Here is a 22,614-nt window from a genome sequence, read left to right as displayed (position 1 = left end):
TTAATCCTGGTTTTGCCACTAAAATTAAGAGGCTTTAAACTATACTGCTCACATTTTTAGAGCCTCTATTTTATCATAAAATGAAATGGCTGGATTAGTCACTCTTCAACCTAAAAAAAAAAAAATCTGTTTCAACTCCTTTAAATAGACGATGCTCTTGGTAACAGCTACTCATAAAGAATTTGTTTAAATTATATCATATGTTTCATGGAAGAAAGTTCAATATATTAGAGAAATAGCCCCAGTTATCTAACTTTAGGGTGAGTAGGAGAGAAGGGGGAGAACACTTGCTTATATAGCTGGATTTTCAGAGAAATTTTTTTACTAGGATTTATTGGAACAGGTGAAGGGATTAAAGGAAGGGAGAGGTCTGACACTAGCATACCACCTCTCTCTTCTATAGTACTGAGGGCAGGCAAGAGAAATAAGGAAGGCAAAACTCTCTACATGACAAGCCACAGAACATAAATGGTTAGGAGATAAATTTGCATTGCTCAGGTTAAATGTGGTTCCAAAAGCAGGAGGGGAAGTGTTGTTATACATAGTAAAAGGACTTTTAATTCTTTGTAGTCCCTCTCCACCTCTCACCCCATTATCGTGTTTCCTATTTTCTATTTGATGTCTGGGCTGGGGGATACTCACAGGGCAAATGTAGACTCTGACATGTGCCTAAGGGCCCATCATACAACTCATCATGAGCAAGATCTACCAGTTACCAGTTCCCCTTCCTGCCAGCTTCTGGACTCATCCACCATGTCCTGGCCAGGATTGGGGGAGTGAATTTTCCCTTCCCATGACTCTTCATCCCAACCCAAGGCAGATGGGTGACTCCCAGAGATTTCAACCACCCAAAGGGATGTAGTACCTGGCCTGGGGATTCACACTCCACCTCCCTGCCCCAGCTCCCTGCCTGTCTCCTGCCTAAAACGCCAAGACACTGCTAACCTGGAATGGTACCAACTGTTGCCATGCTTCACCCAAAAATGCTGTAGGACATCAACTTAAATGCTCTCTGCCTACAACTACGTGCCCACCCAGTAAAGGTTAACGCAGCACATAAACCCTTCCCTGTAAATGTGACCCCATCGACCTGCAGCAGTGGTGGGATAAGAGCAGAGAGGAGGCCAAGCAGGCCTAGGGTACCAGAGAACGGAAGAGCCAACAGCTAAGAACTGGACCTGGAAGGTAGTAAAGAAAAGACAATGCCTGAGCTGAGGCTTCAAGCCCCCAAGGCATGCATGCTCCATTGACCCAAGAGACTTAGTAAATTCAAAGATAAAAACTTCAAGACAGGGTGGTGCCTGTGGCTCAAGGAGTAAGGCGCCAGTCACATATGCTGGAGGTGGTGGGTTCAAACCCAGCCCTGGCCGAAAACCACAAAAAAAAAAAAAAACTTCAAGACAATGGCCACAAAACATTAAACCCGAAGCAGAAAGCCCTTATAAGTGTACCTCCCTGTGCTACTACACTGGTCATATACTTACAAAGCTGGTCCTGGTCTCTACTGATGCTAGTCTCTATGTGAGAGTGACTGTAGTTTTCAGAGGGAAATATTCTGCTTTAGTCTGTCTCATTTGCTACCCAGAACCTCTTCAAAAGGGCAGAAATATCTTCTATAACTATATTTTCTTTCATACATCTTTTTTTCAGTAGAAGAATTATAAAAGTGAACATGTCCCCAACTTCTCAGAGTTGGACAATCCATCATTTGGCCCAGTGACACCTAGGGCAGTTCCTTCCTGCCCTTCCCCCAACCTCTGTGATCCTTCTTGTGGGACCAAGGAACACCAAGGTTCTCTCTTGTGCCCTTCTAGGGCCATATAGTATCAGAACAAGTATAATATACTTCAAGCCTTATTGATACAGATTGTGACAAAAACTTTCCTTTTTGAAATTTCTAGACCAAAACTGGGCATCAGAAACATATGCCAACCTATTCCACATGTACTTATCAAATTTACTCTGCTGGCAACACTATAGAGTGGACCTTTAGCTTTCTACAGCATCTCAAGCATCTTTCCAAAATACAAGATGGCAGTCTTCCCTTCTTTTCCAAGACATTTTCTTACTCCTACACTTAGCTTCATAGGGGATGTCTCTTTTTTTTAATGTTGCACTCCCAAAATAGCAACGAACATAATATTTTCCCCTCCTTAATAATTTTCTTACACAGGGTGTCCATAAAGTGCATGTGCAGTCCAATCATTAAATAATTTTAAATTATACATGAACTTTATGCCCACCCTGTACATACTAGAAAGAGGATGATGAGGTGGTTATTGTGGGAACAGTGCCAATTTTATCATATGCCTGTGGAAAGAGATCTGCTCCAAACTTCTGAGAGCTAGCTGATTGTTCTCTTAAAATATGGTTGACACTTGCAACTTTTACTCTCAGTAATGAATCTAGACCACAATTCTAAGACAAAGAAAAAGATCCCATTCACCCTGTTACAAAATGAAGTCAGAGATACATGATAAAATTTAACATTTTGTGACTTAAATGTTTAAAAAATATATATTCTTTATTTTAGGCACTGCTACCAAATTGAAGAAGGTCAGTATCTTACCTCTAGAAATTCAAAATGATCTTGATAAAAATGGAAAGATGAATGCAACTAAGCAAAGGAAGATCATTAGATGGAAATATACTAAAATAATAAACCTGATTATTTTCTTTTAGTACTTTCAATTCTGTCTCCATTTCAGTATTAGCTTGAATTTGTTGCTGAAGTAACTGCTGCATATGTTGGAAAGAAATGATGATATCCTTGAAAAATACATAAATATGCTGTATCAATTAAAGAGTTTAAAATAGTACATATGTTTCTAAACTCATTCTTCAAATAAGTTTCTTAACCAATTATCCTTATAGTTTAATTTCAATACTTTATATTAAGCTAATGGAACATTTTACAATTCAATAACTAAAATAATTTCTATTACATGATTTCCTACAACTACTATTTCCAACAGTCCCTCAAATAATTAAAAAGTTTTTTAAATGACTATAGATTCACAGCAGTGTCCAACCTTTTTATTTTCTGCAGCACATTGAAAGAAGAAAAGTTATATTTGGCCACACAGTAAATATACAAATACAAACAAAAGCTGATGAGCAAAAAAATGGTCCATGCATGCTTTTCATACTGATACCACATATTAAAAAAAAAAAAAAAACAAACCCAACCATACAAAATCAGTGTGCAGCTTTTGGGCTGCAGATTGGACACCACAACTCTAAAATATTACTGAAAAATGTAAAGAATTCAGAATGAAACATTTATTGGCTTGGCCCTCCCAGGTAGTAAATAAAATGTCCTATGGACTATAACATTATAAAATATCATAATGGGGGTGGTGCCTGTGGCTCAAGGAGTAGAGCACCGGCTACACATGCGGGAGGTGGTGGGTTCAAACCCAGCCCTGGCCAAAAACCTCAAAAACAAAACAAAACAAAACAAACAAACAAATATATATATGTATCATAATGGGATGTCATGGTATGCATTCATAATAAAATAGAGGAAAAGAAGAAGAGAAAAAATAAACAGGAAGAATTTTCTTTCACACACCGTTTTTTTCTTTCTTTCTTTCTTTCTTTTTTTTTTTTTTTTGTAGAGACAGAGTCTCACTTTATGGCCCTCGGTAGAGTGCCGTGGCCTCACACAGCAACCTCCAACTCCTGGGCTTAAGCGATTCTCTTGCCTCAGCCTCCCGAGTAGCTGGGACTACAGGTGCCCGCCACAATGCCCGGCTATTTTTTGGTTGCAGTTTGGCCAGGGCCGGGTTTGAACCCACCACCCTCGGTATATGGGGCCGGCGCCTTACCGACTGAGCCACAGGCGCCTCCCCACACACCGTTTTTTCAGTAGAAGAATTATAAACATCAAATAGATTCAAATAAGAGCATAATATCCTAAAATAGCACACATTAAGCATAAATATATTTCAATAATTATCTGCTAGGACAACACTAGTCTAAACTACCAAGGAAAAAAACTAATTTAATTTTTAATGGAAGAATATGTGAAACTGGCTAAAAAAAAGTACCTGAACTGAGTATTTTCTATGTGATGCACACTGTGCTAGGCACAATTGCATTTATTATTCAACTTATTTATTTTTCACATTGTATCTGATTTTTAAAATATTTACTGGCTTCCAAAAAATCTTATGATTGCTTACTTGTTTTTCCTCTTGAATATGAGTAACCTCTTCATTAATCTTCTTATTTAATTCAAATTCCTTTAAAAATGTGAATAACTTTAGTTATGATATAAAATTCAATAAATTCTACATAAAATTCAGGACTAAACAAATTTGGGGGTGTTACGACCTATAATTACCCCTGAGGATCTATATTTGTTTGTGGTTAAAACAGTGAGTTTAGTGAATTGAAGAAGGCTGGTGCACATACAGGCAGGTACAAACTTATAAATGTTTAAAACTACAAAATTTCTCATCTCCAAAGTTGTTCTGGAGATCCCATCATACCATGAGATTACTCAAAACCATATGAAAGTAGAAATAAAATGGTTATAGCAAATTTCATTGTTCTAAAGTCTTGCTAATGGCAAAAATGATCTACAAAAAAGAAAAAATTCCCAATACCTTAATCTTTTTACTATGTCTATTAGTTTACACAGAACATTTTTGTGTTATAATCCTGAAATTCTCATAAATTTTATTAAAATATCAATTTTATAAACTTGAATAAATTTAACCAAATACCATGTTGAGTCTTTCTTGAAGTTCTTGAAATTTTTGTTCTTTAATTGTTAGATTGATGTTTTCTTCTCCCATCTTATACTGCCATGTGACCTTGGACTTTATCAAATCTGAGGCTACATTTTTCAGTTCCTTAACATAAGAGACATATCAAACAGAATTTTAGTATATTTATTTCATCAAAGCAAGGTACTTTCCTGATCGTTTCAAAATTCATTAATTGTAATTTGCTATATTTCATAAATTAAGATAATATTGCTGGTCCATCAAGGTCTAGCTCCCCCAGTTCCCTTTTAAGATTAGCTAAGGTAGGAATATAATCTGTGGTTATGGATTAAGCAAAGCCAATCAGAAAGATAGAATGCATGCCCTTAGATCTTAAAAAGAATGTACTACCTGAATGAACTAAATAACCAGAAGTAGGGTGTTTTCATTCATTACTTATTCAACAAACATCTTCCAAGATAAAAAGATAACAAAGAAATCTCAATTTCCAAGTTCTAATAAGAAAAATTTATGTAAGAAAATATTACAATAAAATGTGATGAGTGCTATGTGACAGAAATGTATAAGAAACATAAAGGCATCAAGAAGGTGGTATTTGAACTGAATCTTTAACAATAAATCAGTAAATAGAATAAAAAAGACTAGACACTCCAGGCAAAATGTTATATATGCACAAAGGCTAGAAACATGAAAAACCATCCTATTTTTCAGGAGTAGAGAACTAGTAAGATATGACTGGAACCAATGTTATTTTGGGGGACAGAGTAGAATATTTGTAATTGTGAGTAGAAATATTCAAATACTAATGATTTATATGTCAAACTAAAGAGTTTTAATTTTATCCTACAGAAAATAAGGAAAAATTCTGAGTAAGATAATAACACAACAAGATTAGCATTTTAAAAAAATAAGTAGCAGTGTTGTGGAGGATGTAGCTGAGGATGTAGAATAAGTCTTCATTTATGAAGTTGCCTGTCCACATACCAAACACATTAAAATCCTGAAATTCAGCTTCTGAATTGGTGATTGGCTACTGTCTATATATTATGTTCTGTATATTATATATTAACTATATTAAATACTCAAGGATCTTATTTTCACAGTCTTGACTACATAGCATCTGAATTCCCTTTGTATTTTAGAACTCTACATTATAAGAGACCATTGTCCACCAGAGAGGCTAAAATGCCAGATACTGGCTTTATAAGCTAAGGCCTGGCTCTGCTAATCAGATACACCTGTCTTGGATATTAGATGAGGACCTTGTATCACAAAGAACAAGGACTAGCAAGAACAAGCAAATCCATCTGTTAGTAGACAGTGGAGAGAGCATAGTAACTCAAGCTTCCGTGGGTGACAGTGATATTGTTACAGTAGTAGCAGCATCCACTATAGTTAGCAGCGATGGCTGTCTATTTTAAATTGCACATGAACTTTATGGACACCCTGTATATAATGGTATTCAGTAGTAGAAGCTGGTTTTATGTTGTGGTCTTGGATGCTGCGTAGCCTCCTTTGTTCCTAACCATTTTTCAAGACTGAGATGACCAATATCCTTCTAGTTAATTCTCTTGCTAGCTAAATCAGCTTGCAATCAAGAATCCTGATTGATATATTTCATTTTTAAAGGTTTTAATTTTTTTTGATAAATATTATAATAACAAACTTTTTATCTTTCATAGAAAGAGGCTGATTCCTTAAGGTAGTGAGATTATATAAAATCTTTATTTTCTTCATTATGCTTATGATTAGTATTTTCCATTTTACCCTAAAATAAAAAAACTCCTCATGCAGTTTTTAAATAGTATTTGAAGCTATGGAAACAGGTAAAATCACTTAGAAAGTTACTAACTGGCAGAAGATGACAAATGATTGCGTCCTAAGGAACTCCAACATTCATAGATTTAGAGAAGTCAGTAGAGAAAACTAAGAAGTACAGTCAACTGAGGTAGGAAGAAATCTGATAGAGTGTGGTATCAAGAAAACTGAAAGAGGACCAAGAGAAAACAGGCCTGCCGATAACTCCAGACCTCTACATGTTACAAATTCAGCTCTCCAGAGAGAAACTCAACCAACTGTATCTTGAACCCAAATTCAAAAGCCACAGAAAGTACCCATTGGTCTTAGCTCATGTACCACCTTTGAACACATGAACTACATAAAATCACTGCTGAAGAAAACATGTGAGTCAAGAGATAGGGCTCTATTCTCAGAAAAATCAGGCAGAAAAATTAATATCTATTACAAATAGAATAATTATCCTATTTCAAAGTAATGAAAGTAAGTCTGAATGATGGAGGTGAGGGGGACCTTGAACTGATCTTTGAAGAATGAATAGTATACCAAATATCTTCCATTTGTCCCTCCTGATTCACTCTGTACCCTTTTCCACACTGCTCTATGTATTGTGTAGCTGAAATCTATGGACATAGCAAACCTTCCATGCTCTGGCTCCTAGTTAGGTTAAATCTATTGGAGGTTATCAATAGGTCAATAGGCTAGGAAAAGAAAAAGAGTAAGGTATTTCCCTAACTCCCTCTCTAGCTGATCACAAATTAATAATGGCTCTTTACCTTTACCAAAGATCACAGCTTCTGACTGCTGACTTTCTTCCAGCGTCTGCTTTCATTCCCCTGTCCCTTCAGGTGTAGGTGTGATAATCATGCCCCCACTACTTTTATCTGCAGGTTGTTTCACCATTCCTTGTTTTCCTTACTCTGTCCACAACTGAGTAAACAAAGCTACTGAGTAGCTTCTTCAAACTTTCCCCAATTACCCATTTCTAAAGTGCTATCTGTTTCCAGGCCCAACCATGCTTAATACAAGCAAATTGAGAGAAGGCATTTCAAGCATGGGAAGAGGGCGTGAAAGAAAACAAAAGCAAAAAGGCAGGAAGAACTAAGAATTATGCTAACAGCAACAATATTTTGGCTAAAATAGGAAGATGCTTGATAGGAAGTAGTAACAAACAATGTTGAATTTATAGAATTGGAAATACCATGAAAGTTATGATAAGCCTTTTGAAGAAGTTTGGGACTTGCTTTGGTAGGCAAAGGAGAACTATTCAGTCTATCATTCCTTCCACATACACTAAGTACTGTGTATCAGACACATAGAAGTTATATTAAACCAGTAATTTACTAAACTAAGTCCAACAAAAACAGTGAATAAAAACTAGAGAAAACACTGGCTAAGAAACTATTATATTAATCCAGGCATGAGATGATGAGTATCTATACTATTAAAAACTAGAGAATAAAAAATATGAGACATTCAGAATTACAACAGGGACTTTACCTAACAAATGCAAACACTACAACAGTTAGATTACCCTCATAGTAACATGAAATTTTTAAAAAAGTAAAAAAAGAAAAATATGAGACATTCTAAAGGAAGATAAAATAGTATGAAATAAAGGAAAAAGATGATTTCAGAAGCCAGGCACAGTGGCTCATGTCTATAATCCCAGCATTATGGGAGGCCAAGGCAGGAGGATTGCTTGAAAACAGGAGTTTGAGACCAGCCTGAGCAACACGGGACAACTCCATTATATAAAAAAAATTAAAAATTATCTGAGTGTGATGTAGCATGCCTGTATTCTCAGCTACTCAGGAGGCTGAGGTGGAAGTATTATTTGAGTCTAGGAGTGTGAAGTTGTGGTAAGCTGTATCTACACCACTGCACCCCACCCTGGACAACAGAGTGAGATCCTGTCTCTTTAAAAAAAAAAAAAAAAAAAGGAGATGATTTCATAGTATCTAGGTGAAGCTGTAAGAAAGAAAAAGGGGGACCATGAAATGTGAAAGAGAAAGACAGATTAAAGATTTAAATGTAAGGCATGAAACCATACAAATTTTAGAAGAAAATGTAGGAAAACTCTTCTAGGTATTGATCTAGGCAAAGAATTTATGACTAAGACCCCCCAATGGCAACTATAGCAACAATAAAAATGAATAAATGGAACTTGATTAAATTAAAAGCCTTCTGCAAAGCTAAGGAAATAATCAACGAAGCAAACAGACAAACCACAGAATGAGAGAAAATATTCATAAACTACACATCTGATAAAAGGCTAACATGTATATCTAGAATCTACAAAGAACTCAAATCAGCAAGAAAAAAAAAACAACCTCAGTAAAAAGTGGGCAAAAGACACGAACAGAAGTTTTTCAAAAGAAGATATATGGCTAACAAATACATGAAAAAATACTCAACATCACTAATCATCAAGAAAATGCAAATTACGGGCAGCACCTGTGGCTCAAAGGAGTAGAGCGCCAGCCCCATATGCCAGAGGTGGCGGGTTCAAACCCAGCCCTGGCCAGAAACTGAAAAAAAAAAAAGCAACCCACAATGAGATATCACCTTACTCCTATTAGAATGGCTTTTATTGGAAAGTCCAAAACAATAGAAGGTGGTGCAGATTCAGAGAGAAAGGAACACTTATACACTGTCAGCAGGACTGCAAATTAGTATAACCTCTATAGAAAACAGTATGAAGATTCCTCAAAGAACTAAAAGTAGACTTACTGTTCTATCCAGCAATCCCACTACTGGGTATCTACCCGAAGGAAAAGAAGTTCTTTTTATCAAAAATACACTTGTATTCAATGTTTATTACAGCACAATTCACAACTGCAAGGATGTGAAATCAATCCAAGTGCCCATCAATTCATGAGTGGATTAACAAAAACATGGTATATGTGTACGATGGAGTACTACTCAGTCATAAAAAATGGACCAATTAACGCCTTTTGCAGCAATTTGGAAGGAATTGGAAACCATTACCCTAAGTGAAATATCTCAAAATAGAAAAACATCACGGGTACTCTCTAATAAACTAGAACTAAACTAAACTAAAAACTAAACTAGAACTATGGGCATACAAGTGCACAGAAGGAAGTAAAACTCATTGGAAAGTGAGCAGGAGGGAAGGGGGAGGGACAAAACCTCACCTAATAGGTACAATGAACACTAGTTTGTCAATGGGCACATTTACAGTCCTGACTCAAGCCTTGTAAAAAAAAAAATAATAAATAATAAAAAAAACATTTACACTCCCTTAATAGTTGGAAAAAAAAAGAAATAGGAAAGAGAAAAATATGAAAATGTAAAGGACATGGAAAGTCAGCTTCACTGATGAAAAGAGATGAAAAATATATTTAAGACTACATTCAACAAGAGAGAAAATGTTCTGTGATACTCTTAAGAAAGCCAAAAAGCAGAAAGTATTAAAAGCCTGAACCATAGGTTAGTATCATTCTCAAAGAAAAAAAATTCCTTCATTTATATTTTTTGAAATTATAAAAGTCTGCACATGATGAATTACTCCAAATGAAGTTCCAATGTACCAGTGACGATTCACCTTCACAGGCAGCAAGATGCTTTCCTCTGAAAGAAGGGTAGTATGGAATTTTAGGGGTGAAGGAATAGTAGAAAATAGGGTAGTGAAGAATCCAAAGTGCAACCTGATAAAACTGAAGTTACAATAAGTCTCAAAGGAGATGATTTATAGGCAACTGAAATATATAAGAGTTAGGGATTAAGAGAAATGTGAGACTGAAAAAATATGAAGTCATGTGAATGGCAGAATTAAGGAGTATAAGCTCACTGAAAGAAAGACTATGAAATAAGAAAAACGGAGACCTCAGGATATTTTTTGGAAGGATAGAAGGAAAAAGATAACTAAAGAGTCAGAAGAATTTATTACAGTAGCAGAAGACCTTCAAAAAATGAACTATCATGTATGTGCCATAAAATTAATCCATTTTATTCTAAACATCATCATTTTGTAAAAAACACAGTAATCTATAATGAAAAACACAAAATGTCAGTGTTAGGATGCCAGGGTTACAAGTATCAGAAAATCATAACTATACTACCAAATACTATGAAAATTTACACTTATATAACAGGGAGCCTAAAGTTAGGTGGGTTCTAAAGGTGCTTGATTCAGGTACTTGATGGATATAATCAAAGACTAGTTATTTTCAATTCTTCACTTTCCATTCTTGAGACTCTTCTTCCTTGGACTATTGTTAGCAAAAGGATAATTCAGGTGTTAGACAGCAACTGTCTCATTCTGAGACTCTTTCTAAAGAAAAAGAAAATATTTCCTTGGACCATGTCTGCTTGCCAGAATTGAATTAGACGCTCACCCCTGAACAAAATACTGGTATGAAGTATGGAGCAACATTAATTGGCACAGAGACAGTGTGATGATTGAGGAATTATCACAATGTTGATAACAATTAGAGTTTTAGCTAACATTGTCTAGAATAGTACTGATTACAAACATTATGTAGAACAAAGTGAGGCTATGTGGAGAATCTTTTCATAAGGTGCCTGTATTGAGTAATTTAATTACTCTCTTTGAATCTCAGTTCCCTCGCCAATAAAAAAGAAAAAGTTGGATCCAGTTATCGATTTTCAAATCGGATTAACAGCAGTTAATAAGGGGCTGCTAATAGAGAAGACAAGCCAATAGCTATAGTACCAAGTTTCCTCCAGTACTCCCTTCAAGTACAAAGGCGCTCTCAATCTTTATTTGCTTCAATATTGAGCCTGTATATCTTGAACATAAGCCAAAGAAAGATGAAAACCAATGTGTTAGATCCCTATGATTCTTTGCAATCTAGGTATGATCTGTAGAAGATAATAGTTTACAGAGAAATAATTGGGGTAGAAATAAACATAGTTTAAGAATGAAAGGAAAAGGGCGGCACCTGTCACTCAAGGAGTGGGGCGTCGGCCCCATATACTGGAGGTGGCGGGTTTAAACCCAGCACCCAGCCAAAAAACGGCAAAAAAAAAAAAAAAAAAAAAAAAGAATGAAAATAAGAAAAACAACTGATTAGTCACAAAGAATTTTAGACTTTTCCATTGGATGAGGCATTTCAAAGGCGAATAAGTCACATACTTTAGTATTCTTAAGAGCTTCTTCATAAGGAAAAAAACAAAGAGCTTTTCAAATAGTATATTTATAGAGCAGAGAAGAACAACTCATCAAAACTGCCTTAATCTTATTTTTTAACCAAATTTTACTCACAAGTAACAATAATTGTCCCATAAATTTCTATAGTTTGTTAAAATTTCTGAAGTGCTTTTACATGTATTTTATTATTTCATATTTATTACATATCCACAAAATAGGAAAGACATGCAGAAAGTATCTAAGTGTGAACAGACCACAGCAGTTTTATTACCAATATTAGGAAATTAAAGATTAGTAGATGGTGAGTTATTATGCTAACTTTAAAAGAATACCATATTTTGTGCCTAGAAAATAACCTAGACTGTTATTTGTGTATTATAACTAAACGCTACATGAGCTTAAAATAGGTTAATTCTGTGTAAGTTCAGATACAAGAATATGGTAGAAAATGACAATTACAGAAGTAAAGCAGTACAATGAATCATTACTCAAATCTATAGACAGGTATTTTAATTAACTTATTGAAAATAATTATTCGATTTTACTATTTCCACAAACAATAGATAAAATGACTATGGATACTGAAGAATATAAAAAATAAATCTAATTGTTTCAGTAGTTTCTTAGAAATTTATGAAGTTCAAAAGTAAAGACACTAGAGGACCCTAAAGTTTTTTGTTCTGTTTTACTTTTGAGACAGGGTCTCACTTTGTCTCCCACAGTAGAGTGCTATGACGTCAAAGCTCACACCAACCTCAAACACTTGGGCTCCAGTGATTCTCTTGCCTTAGCCTCCCAAGTAGTTGGGACTACAGGTGCCCACCACAATGCCTAGCTTAAGCCAAGGGGATCGCTGGAACCCAAGAGTTTGAGGTTGCTATGAGTAAGAGCGAGACCCTGTCTCTAGAAATAGCTGGGCGTTGTGCCAGGCACCTGTGGTCCCAGCTACTTGGGAGGCTGAGGCAAGAGAATCACTTGAACCTAAGAGTTTGATATTTCTGTGAGCTATAATGCCAAGGCACTCAATCCCAGGGCAACTGAGTGAGATTCTGTCTCAAAAAAATATATATCAAAATATCAGCAGATTAATGAAAGGAAATCTCTTCTGCTTAACTGATTCTACTTTAAAAAAAATGATACTGGCTTTCAAATAATGTATAACTTTCTTTACACAATAGTGTTTCTACTTTATTTATTTATTTTATTTATTTTTAGAGACAGAGTCTCACTTTATGGCCCTCAGTAGAGTGCTATAGTGTCACAGTTCACAGCAACCTCCAACTCTTGGGCTTAAGCGATTCTCTTGCCTCAGCCTCCCAAGTAGCTGGGACTACAGGTGCCTGCCACAACACCTGGCTACTTTTTTTGTTGTTGTTGCAGTTTGGCTGGGGCTGCGTTTGAACCCGCCACCCTCGGTATATGGGATGGGTGCCCTACCCACTAAGCAACAGGTACCGCCCTACACAATAGTGTTTCTAAAAGCTGTCTTTGAAGCTGTTTTGCACTTATGCACTAAGATGATAAGTTTTAAAGGAAAACGGCAATAATTTTTTTGAATTTCAGATTGGCAACAATTTTTTGAAATTTTCATTTTTTATATTAAGTTTTCCTAAAGGGAGATATACCAAGATGAAGTAAATAAACAAACAACTTAGAAAATAAATTATTAATACTATTGATGTACAATACAGATATAGATGTAGTTTATCTGTTCTAGATTTGCTTCTAAGACACAATGTCCCTTGATAAAAGATTACAATTCTCTGAATATATAAAGCTTAGTGGGATTTGTTTGTTTGTTTTGAGACACAGTCTCGCTAGCCCTGGAATAGGGTACAGTGGTATCAGCACAGCTCACTACAACCTCAAATTCCTGGACTCAAATTATCCTCTTACTTCAACCTCCAGAGTAGCCAGGACTAAAAAGTGTGTATGCCAACATGCTGGCTGATTTTTCTATTTTAGTAGAGACAGGGTCTCACTCTTACTCAGGTTGGTCTCGAATTCCTGACATCAAGTGATCCTCCCACCTCAGCGTCCCAGAGTGCAAGGATTACAGGCATGAGTCACAGCATCCAGCCAAGATTAGTTTTCTAAAAGTTTTTTCTCCTTTAAGGTTACAAAATCCAAAAGACTTCTGTGTTTTTCTACATATTTTAACAACTGAAAACAGAGCTGTTGTTATCAGCTAAGTCTTATAGCAGAAACCCTAAATACCAGTTCTTATTATAATTATTGTTATGATACAACAACAGGAAGGTGGCAGAAATGAAAGGTAGGGATAGAAAGCTAGTATTTTACTAACAAAAGTAAAAACTAATTATTTCTTACATCTTTCTTTTTCTCATATATTAATCTTAAGAGCATAATAAAATTAGAGACCTCATGAAATGATTTTCCACTGAAAAATATGCTTTTGATTTTATAGTCTTTATAAGCTTTAAATATTCTGAACTTTAGTACATTGTCTGTTTTCTAACCATTTTATTCAAAGCTGTTAATGCAGCAAATAAACAGCACATGCTTTGATCTCATTAAATTACAACTTATAGTTCCTAGAGTCATAAATATTGTGCTCTTTTCTCCTTTACTCCTCCTTTTCTGGTATGGAGTAGTCTGTTTAATATCACTATCTCCTTGAGTACTCTGACATTTATTCAGACAAACAGCAGAGGTTATGAATGCTGCTCAAAGATAGTATCAGGAATTCTTCATGATTGCCATAATGGTGAACCCAGAACTGTAATACCTAGTTTTATCTAACAACTAATTTTGTTCTGTTTAGCTTTCTTCCAGAAAAAAAGGAATTCCAACTTATCACAAACCAATAACTTAACTGTTCTGGACAAAATCATAGAACAGTAAAGAAAAATGAAAATTATGTTTAGGAAAATTAATGATTAGAAGTTTTAAATGAGTGACATAACCAATGTTACTAGACTTGATTAGCTTCTGAAAAAGAAAGTAAAAAAGAAAAATCTTCCTAAAGTTAAAAATCAAAGCTACATAAAATATACAAAACATAAAATTAGTATACCTAAAATGTCTAAAATATGTTTATTAAAAACTGGCTGTTATTTTTAAAATTCTCACCCTTTCAGTTTCTCAGATTTTGAAGCCTCAAAGGTAATAAAATTCTCTCACTTCACCCTTCCATACAATCTCTCTTCCAGCATGGATAAGGACAGTAATGCTTTGAAGAGTGACAGAGACCACAACTGCAGGACATATCAGTACATTTAGGTAACCCAAGCTTAGCTCCCATGTCCTGAGAAAAACAGGTTAAGTGTTCTTAAGAGCAACACCATTCCACTCATGTACAGAAAGAGACATTCTTCACCTTCTTACATGAATCCACTAAGGGTATCTCTCATTGTATTTACATGAGACTCACCTCCATCTACAGGTAAGTGTCTTAAATTGTATTTTCGAAATATAATAGTCTATTATGTTACAACAAAATAACTGTTTTTATTTAATGCAAAAAATAATTTAGTACAAATATTTGTGAGGTATAATCTCTTCATAATACTGCAGAAACTAAAAAGGCATATGAATATTTTAATATAATCACCAAATTAATATAGATGTTATTTACTTAAGCCATTGTTAAAAATATCCAAATATAAATGAACCAAAAAGATATCACTGAAAATGTGCTTATTGGGTGGCGCCTGTGGCTCAAGGAGTAGGGCGCGGGTCCCATATGCTGGAGGTGGCAGGTTCAAACCCAGCCCCGGCCAAAAAAAACCACAAAAAAAAAAAAAAGAAAATGTGCTTATTCACAACTACTGGACTATTTATATTTGCATTTGAGGTTTATGTTGATAAAAAATGAATGGTCCTTTTAATAATTCTCTTGTGATTCTAGACAAATTTTTTAAACTACAACTTTTTCTCTTCATATTCAAAAGAGCCATCTTTAATTTTCTAGACTGTAAGAAAAAGATACGCTTTCTACATGTAAATTATCCTCTTAAATAGTCTAATAGAAGTAAGACTTTAAAGGGCTAGAAACATAAGATTATCACACCCATTCTAATGTTCTGAACTGAGCTACAACTATGCTCTTTCTAATCCCTCAGGAATAAGAATAGAGACCAGGGAATTTTTAACCAATTCATTAGCAGTTACAAGATCAAAGGCCTATACATAATAGTCAATAATGTTATAAATATGAATGGTCTTTAATCTTTATCCCTGCTTTCCTTTAAATGACATTAAAGGGAAATTGCAAATTTCCTGATTGCTTGAATTTGTATTTGTTGTCCATCTGGTAACACAAAGTATCTCTTCAAATGTATGCCTATATCTGTATATCCCTAATAAAAGTTTAATTTTAATAAAATTATAGCTAAACATAAAGACCAAGTTTCCACATGAGCATAAGGAACTTAGAGTTAAACTCATCCTAACAAATAAACAGCTAAACAAATTTAAAAAATCAACAATTCTTCTTACATCTGTCACAAAGCAAACTTCTGCCCCCATGATGGAGAGACAGACAGACAGACAGACAAATACAGGAATCACAATTTACTAGACCAAAAACCTCCAAGAGAACAAGCACAGGGTAGGAAAACCTGAACTGTAATCATACAAATTGTTGGAAGCTCAACAATTTGGACAAGTCTAAGAGTGAAAAACTCCAGGGATACCAAATCATTGGGAAGTAGGCGTCAATGTGGCACAACTTTCTGAGTTTTACCTCTAAGAGCTCTACCAGGTGCTAACAGTGAATATTGGAGGAAAAAAACTTGTGCTGCTGGCAGGGGAAGAAGAAAACACAACCATTTTGAAATACACCAGAATACTTTGTTCTTTTCTTCTTTTTAATAAGGCTTGCCCTCAGGAGAAATTATCTTACCAGAGACTAACCTGCTAGGTTCTATCAGAAGCTAACCTACTCAGGGGGAGGAGAAATTCCCATTTCCAGCTCCCTCCAGCCATCCTGTTCCACCTAAGAGGGAGGAAAAACTCTGTGAAACACTAGTGAAGTTCACAGTCCAGTGGCACAGGAATGCCAAAAGATTGAGACCTAAAAATAAGACTATAGAACGCATCTCCTCCCCTGGACAATTTACCACTATACACTAAAGGCCTATTTACCACAGTTCCTTTTACCCAGTACATCATGTTCACCTTTCAACAAAAAATTAACAAGGCATACTCAAAGGCAAATAGCACAGTTTGAAGAGACTAAACAAACATTAGAACCAGAATAAGGGATAGCAGGAATTCTGGGATTATCAGACCAGAATTTTCTTTTTAATTACGATTAACATGCTAAAGGCTTGAATAGAAAAAGACAACATGAAAGAAGGGATAAATAATAAAGGGATGGAAATTCTAATTAAAAAAACAGCTAGAGATTAAAAACACTATACCAGAAATAAAGAATGCCTCTGATAGGCTCATTAGTAGACTGGATATGGCTGAGGGAAGAATTTCTGAACTAGAAGTTATGACAACAGAAACTTCCAAAACTGAAAAGCAAAGAGAAGAAAAATTTGGAAAAAAATAACAAAACAAAACAGCCAAGAACTGTGAGACAACTACAAAAGGTTTAACATATGCATAATGGGAATGCCAGAAGGAAATAAAAGAACAAAAGCAATATTTGAAGAATAAGTGAGAATTTTCCCAAATTAATGGCAGACATCAAACCATAAATCCAGAAAGCTCAGAGAACATCAAGCAGATAAATGCCAAAAAAACCTATACCTGGGTACATAGGATTCAAACTTCAGAAAATCAAAGATAAAAAATCTTAAAAGAGGCTCTGCGCCTATAGCACAGTGGTTATGGTGCCAGCCATATACACCAAAGGTGGAGGGTTTAAACCTGGCCCAAGCCAGCAAAACAACATGACAACTGCAACAAAAAATAGCTGGGTGTTGTGGTGAGCACCTGTCGTCCCAGCTATTTGGGAGTCTGAGGCAAGAAAATCTCTTGAGCCCAAGAGTTTAAGGTTGCTGTGAGCTGTGATGCTAGGGCACTCTAACAAGGGTGACATAGTGAGACTCTGTTTCAGAAAAAAATCTTAAAAGGAGTCAGAGGAAAAACACATTTTGCCTGTAGAGGAGCCAAGAAAAGAATTACATCCAACTTCTCAAAAACCATGCAAGAAGAAAGTGAAGTGAAATATCTAAAGAGGTGAGAGAGAGACTTATTTCTATCTTATTTCTATCTATAGAGTAGACTACTTAAGAGAGTAAGAGACAGACAGACAGAGAATGAACCACTAACAACCTAGAATTATGAAGCCTGAGAAATTATCTTTTAAAAGTAAAGGAGAAATGAAGACTTCACCAGAAAACAAAAATTAAGGGAATCCATTTCTAGCAGACCTGGCTTACAAGAAATGTTAAAGGAAGTCCTTCAGACAGAAGGAAAATCATGTACATTAGAAGCTTGTAGTTCCATAGAGAAAGGAAGAACATTGGAGAATAAGTAAAGGTAAAATAAAAACTTATTTTTCTTATTTTTAATTAATGTAACAGGTTAAGTTTGCCCAAAATAATATCAACAATGTATTCAATTATGTATGCTTATGTGTCTGCAAAATTTGCTCAAAATAGTATCAACAGTGTATTTAATTATGTATACTTATATATGTGTGCATATATATATATGCTTATGTATATACAAAATGACTGGTAGCAATGATACAAGTGATGGGAGGGGGAAATTACAAATATGCTATAATTATAAGGTATTTAAGCATAGTATTATTTTAAAGTGGACTTGAATTAGTTATAATTGTATGCTGCAAACTCTAGGGCAATGATGAAAAAAAGTTTTAAAAAAGGTATACTTAATAAGCTAATAAAGGAGAGTAAAAGGAATCATATAAAATGCTCAAATAAAACCACAAGAGCAGAAAAAGACTAGAAGGGAAAAACAGGAACAATGAACAACAGCAACTAGGAAAAAAGCAAATTAAATCTTAAGTAAGCAGAATAAAAGAAAAAATAAGTATTAGAATATAAATCAATAAAACTGAAAACAGAAAATCAATAGAGAAAAATCAACAAAACCGAAAGCTGTTTCTTTGGAAAGATCAATATAATTGATTAACCTCTAGCCAGGATAAGAAAAAGAGAGAAGACATAAATTTTTAATATCAAAAAATGAAAGAGGAAGAGGGATCATTACAGATCACGTAGACATTTAAATGGTAATAAAAGAGTATCATGGGGTGGTGCCTGTGGCTCAAGGAGTAGGGTGCCGGCCCCATATACCAGAGGTGGTGGGTTCAAACCCAGCCCCGGCCAAAAAAATTTTTTTGAATAAATAAATAAATAAATAAAACAATATCATGATCAAACCTATCACAATCTGCCAAAACTCACAACAAGAATAAACAATCTAAAGAGGCCTATATTTATCAAAGAAATTGAATCAAAAATTAAGAACTTTTCAAAACAGAAAGTATCAGGCCCATGTATCATTGGTGGATTCTACCAAACACTGAAGGAAGAAATTATGCCAATTATCGTAAATCATATCCAGAAGACAGCAGCAGAGGTACTTCCTAACTCATTCTATGATGCCAACATTATGTTATTACCAAAACCAGACTAAGACATTATAACAGAAGTTTACAGTCTAATTTCTTTCACAAACATAAAAGCAAAAATCCTCAACAAAAATATTAGCAAATCAAATCCAACAATGTATAAAAAGCATTACACACCAAAACACATAGAATTTATCCCAGGTAGGCAAGGCTGGTTCAACATTCAAAAATCAATTAATTCACATTACATTAATAGGCTAACGAAGAAAAATCATGTATCAGTAGATGCAGAGAGATCACTTTACAAAACATAATATCTGTTGACAATTTTTAAAAATCTCAACAAACTAGGAATAGAGGGGAAGGACCATCCTCCACTTGATAGAGAACATCTACAAAAAAACCTACAACTAACATCATACTTAATGGTGAGAAACTGCAAGTTTTCTTGCTAAGATCAGGAATAAGAGAAAGATATCTCCTCACACCATTGCTTTTCAACATCATACTGGAAGTCCCAGCTAATGCAACAAGACAAGAAAAGGAAGTAAAAGATACACAGATTGAGAAGAAAGAAATGAAACTGTCTTTGTTTATAGATGACATGATAATCTACGTGGAAAATTGAAAATCAACAAAAATTCCAGGAACTAATATAGAATTTGCAGGATACAAGGTTAATATATAAAAGTCAAATTGTTTTCTTATACACAGCAGTGAACAAGTGGAATTTGAAATTAAAAACACATTATAATTTATATTAGCACCCCCAAAATAAAATACTTAGGTATAATCTAACAAAACATGTAAAATATCTACAGAAGGAAAACCATACAACTCTGATGAAAGATATCAAAGGATTAAATAAATAAACAGTCTATGTTCATGAATAGGAAGACTCAATATTACCAAGATATCAGTTCTTCCTAATTTGATCTATAGATTCAACTCAATCCCAATCAAAATCCAAGCAAATTATTTTATGAATATCAATACAATGATTTTAAATTTTATATGGAGAGCAAAAATCCCATAATATCCAACTCAATATTGTAGGAAAAGAACAAAGTTGCAAGACTTACCACAAATCTACAATAATCAAGACAGTGTGGTACTGGCAAAAGAAAAAAGAGGTCAATGGAACAGAACAGAAAGCCCAGAAATAGATCCACATAAATATAGTCAACTGATATTTGACAAAGGTGCAAAGACAATACAGTGGAACAAAGATAATCTCTTCAAAAACTGGTGCTGGGACAATTAGACACACACATAAAAAAAAAAATGGCTCTGGACACAGACCTTACAACCTCACAGAAATTAACTCAAAGTGAATCACACACCTTATCAAAATGTGATAAGGCAAAACTATAAAACTCCTAGAATATAACATATGGAGAAAAATCCAGATGACTCTGAATATGGTGATAACATTTTAGAAGTAACACCAAAGGCATGATCCGTGAAAGAAAGAATTGATAAAACTGAACTTCACTAAAATTTAAAACTTCTGATTTTTGAAAGGTACTGTCAAGAATGAAAAGATGAGCCACAGACTAGAAGAAAATATCTACAAAAGGGCGGTACCTGTGGCTCAAAGGAGTAGGGCGCTGGCCCCATATGCCAGAGGTGGTGGGTTCAAGCCCAGCCCCCGCCAAAAACTGCAAAAAAAAAAGAAAAGAAAATATCTACAAAAGACTCATATAATAAAAATAAAAGACTGCTATCCAAATACACAAAAAAACTCTCAGAAAGTATAAGAAAACAACCCAATTTAAAAATGGACCAAACACTTCAACAAAAAAGATATACATATGACAAGTAGGCATATGAAAATATTTTCAAGATCAAATATCATTAGAGAATCACAAATCAAAACAACAGGATACCACCACTATAGACCAACTGGAATGACCAAAAAACAAAATCTGACAACACCAAATACTGGTGAGGACGGGATAGTGGGGGAGATTGTACATGTTTGGGCACAATGGGTATATGTGAACTCCGTACTTTCCATTCTTTACTGTGAACCTATAACTACTCTAAAAAAGTTTATGAATGAAAATTATATTAAAATAGTGAATATGTATGTATGAAGGTATAAATGCTTAGATTTGTTGTTTGCTATTTCCTTTTAAAAGCAGAATCTAGCCGGAAGTGGTAGCTTATGCCTATAATCCTAGTACTCTGGGAGGCCCAAGGCAGATCACTTGAGGTCAGGAGTTCAAGACCAGCCACTGCACTCTAGCCCAGACAACAGAAAGAGATCCTGTCCAAAAAAAAAGACTCCTTTAGAGTCAAGATAACCATATTGACTCATATTAGAAATTATTTTTGCCTCAATATTAATACAACATCATTCATATTCATTTATTCCTTAAGTCTAAAATGTATTATTGAAAAATATCTTGGTGAGGTTTAGAGAACAATCTTTGACTATGAAACAGAATTTTTCTCTGTAGGGAATCGACTATCCTGTATAGAAACTAAAGTCATAGCTTTGGCCTCACTTATGTTACATCCTAACCAAGTGCACACATAAATTAAGACAATTTGAAGATGATTTATTTGCAAAGGTACGGAACGGACATAAAGAAACTACACGGAATAGTGTGAGTTCCAGGGGCTAGTAGCAGTGGACCTGTCACCACTCTTAATCCCAAAAGGATAAGAAGAAAGGTTACTGGACCTCAAAAAAAGAGAGTACCACGAAGATTAGGCCAATCTGAGAGAAGTAATGACCTGTTGAGGGACATGGCCAGCCTGAAGTTACTTTACAGGGAGGCAACAGGGGGAATAAATATCCTGATTCACTCTTTCCTTTCTCCTATCTCCTGCCCAGGCTTTTCACTGGCCCAGCTCAAAAGAAGGCTGGAAGAATGGAAGTCCATTGATGTAATCCATATAGGTAAGACTTCAAGGGGTAAGTCTGTATATGGAGGGACAAATGGAAAACATCTTACACATCAATAAAGTAACTATATTTACATTACAAATTAAGTACATTTTAAATGGCACTCAGTAAATGTTTTAAAACATTTATAAAGTGCCAGTAAGGATTGGTATTTAATTTTCTCAGGAGTCGGGTGATGTCCTAAAATGATTCAAAGTGGTATTAGTTGAAATGGAGCTTTGAAGAGAGTGGGGAAAGGAAGAAGTCATTTTCTGTAGGAAAAAAGACTTAACCAGTTCTTCCTCTCATATCAACCCTCCCTTTGTATCAACTGGGATATTTTTAGTTGCAAATAAAGGAAAACTGAATTGGCCCTAAACAAACTGGCTTATTGGATCACATAATTAAGAAGTCTAGAGGGGGGGGCAAAATGCAGTTTGTTGATCCAAGCACTCAACAATATAATCAAAGGATAAGTTTCTTTATGTCACACAATTTGGCATCCTTATTGTCAAGTTCCTCCTTT

General features: G+C 34.9%; 1 protein-coding gene across 1 annotated transcript in view; it reads right to left on the bottom strand.

Annotated features, from left to right (window-relative positions):
• CCDC73 (coiled-coil domain containing 73) overlaps positions 1-22,614 on the bottom strand; it is a 133,572-nt gene that overhangs the window by 47,408 nt on the left and 63,550 nt on the right. The window contains exons 9-11 of the mRNA XM_053562930.1: positions 4,734-4,862; positions 4,188-4,247; positions 2,665-2,769 (exon numbers count right to left, since the gene is read on the bottom strand). Of these exons, the coding sequence (XP_053418905.1) occupies positions 2,665-2,769; positions 4,188-4,247; positions 4,734-4,862 (294 nt within the window). The remainder of the gene's footprint in view (positions 1-2,664; positions 2,770-4,187; positions 4,248-4,733; positions 4,863-22,614) is intronic.

This window comes from Nycticebus coucang, chromosome 14 (assembly GCF_027406575.1).
Source record: "Nycticebus coucang isolate mNycCou1 chromosome 14, mNycCou1.pri, whole genome shotgun sequence".
NCBI classification, from domain to species: Eukaryota; Metazoa; Chordata; class Mammalia; order Primates; family Lorisidae; genus Nycticebus; species Nycticebus coucang.
Note: the sequence above shows the minus strand (reverse complement) of the source record. Positions and strands in the feature narration are given on the sequence as shown.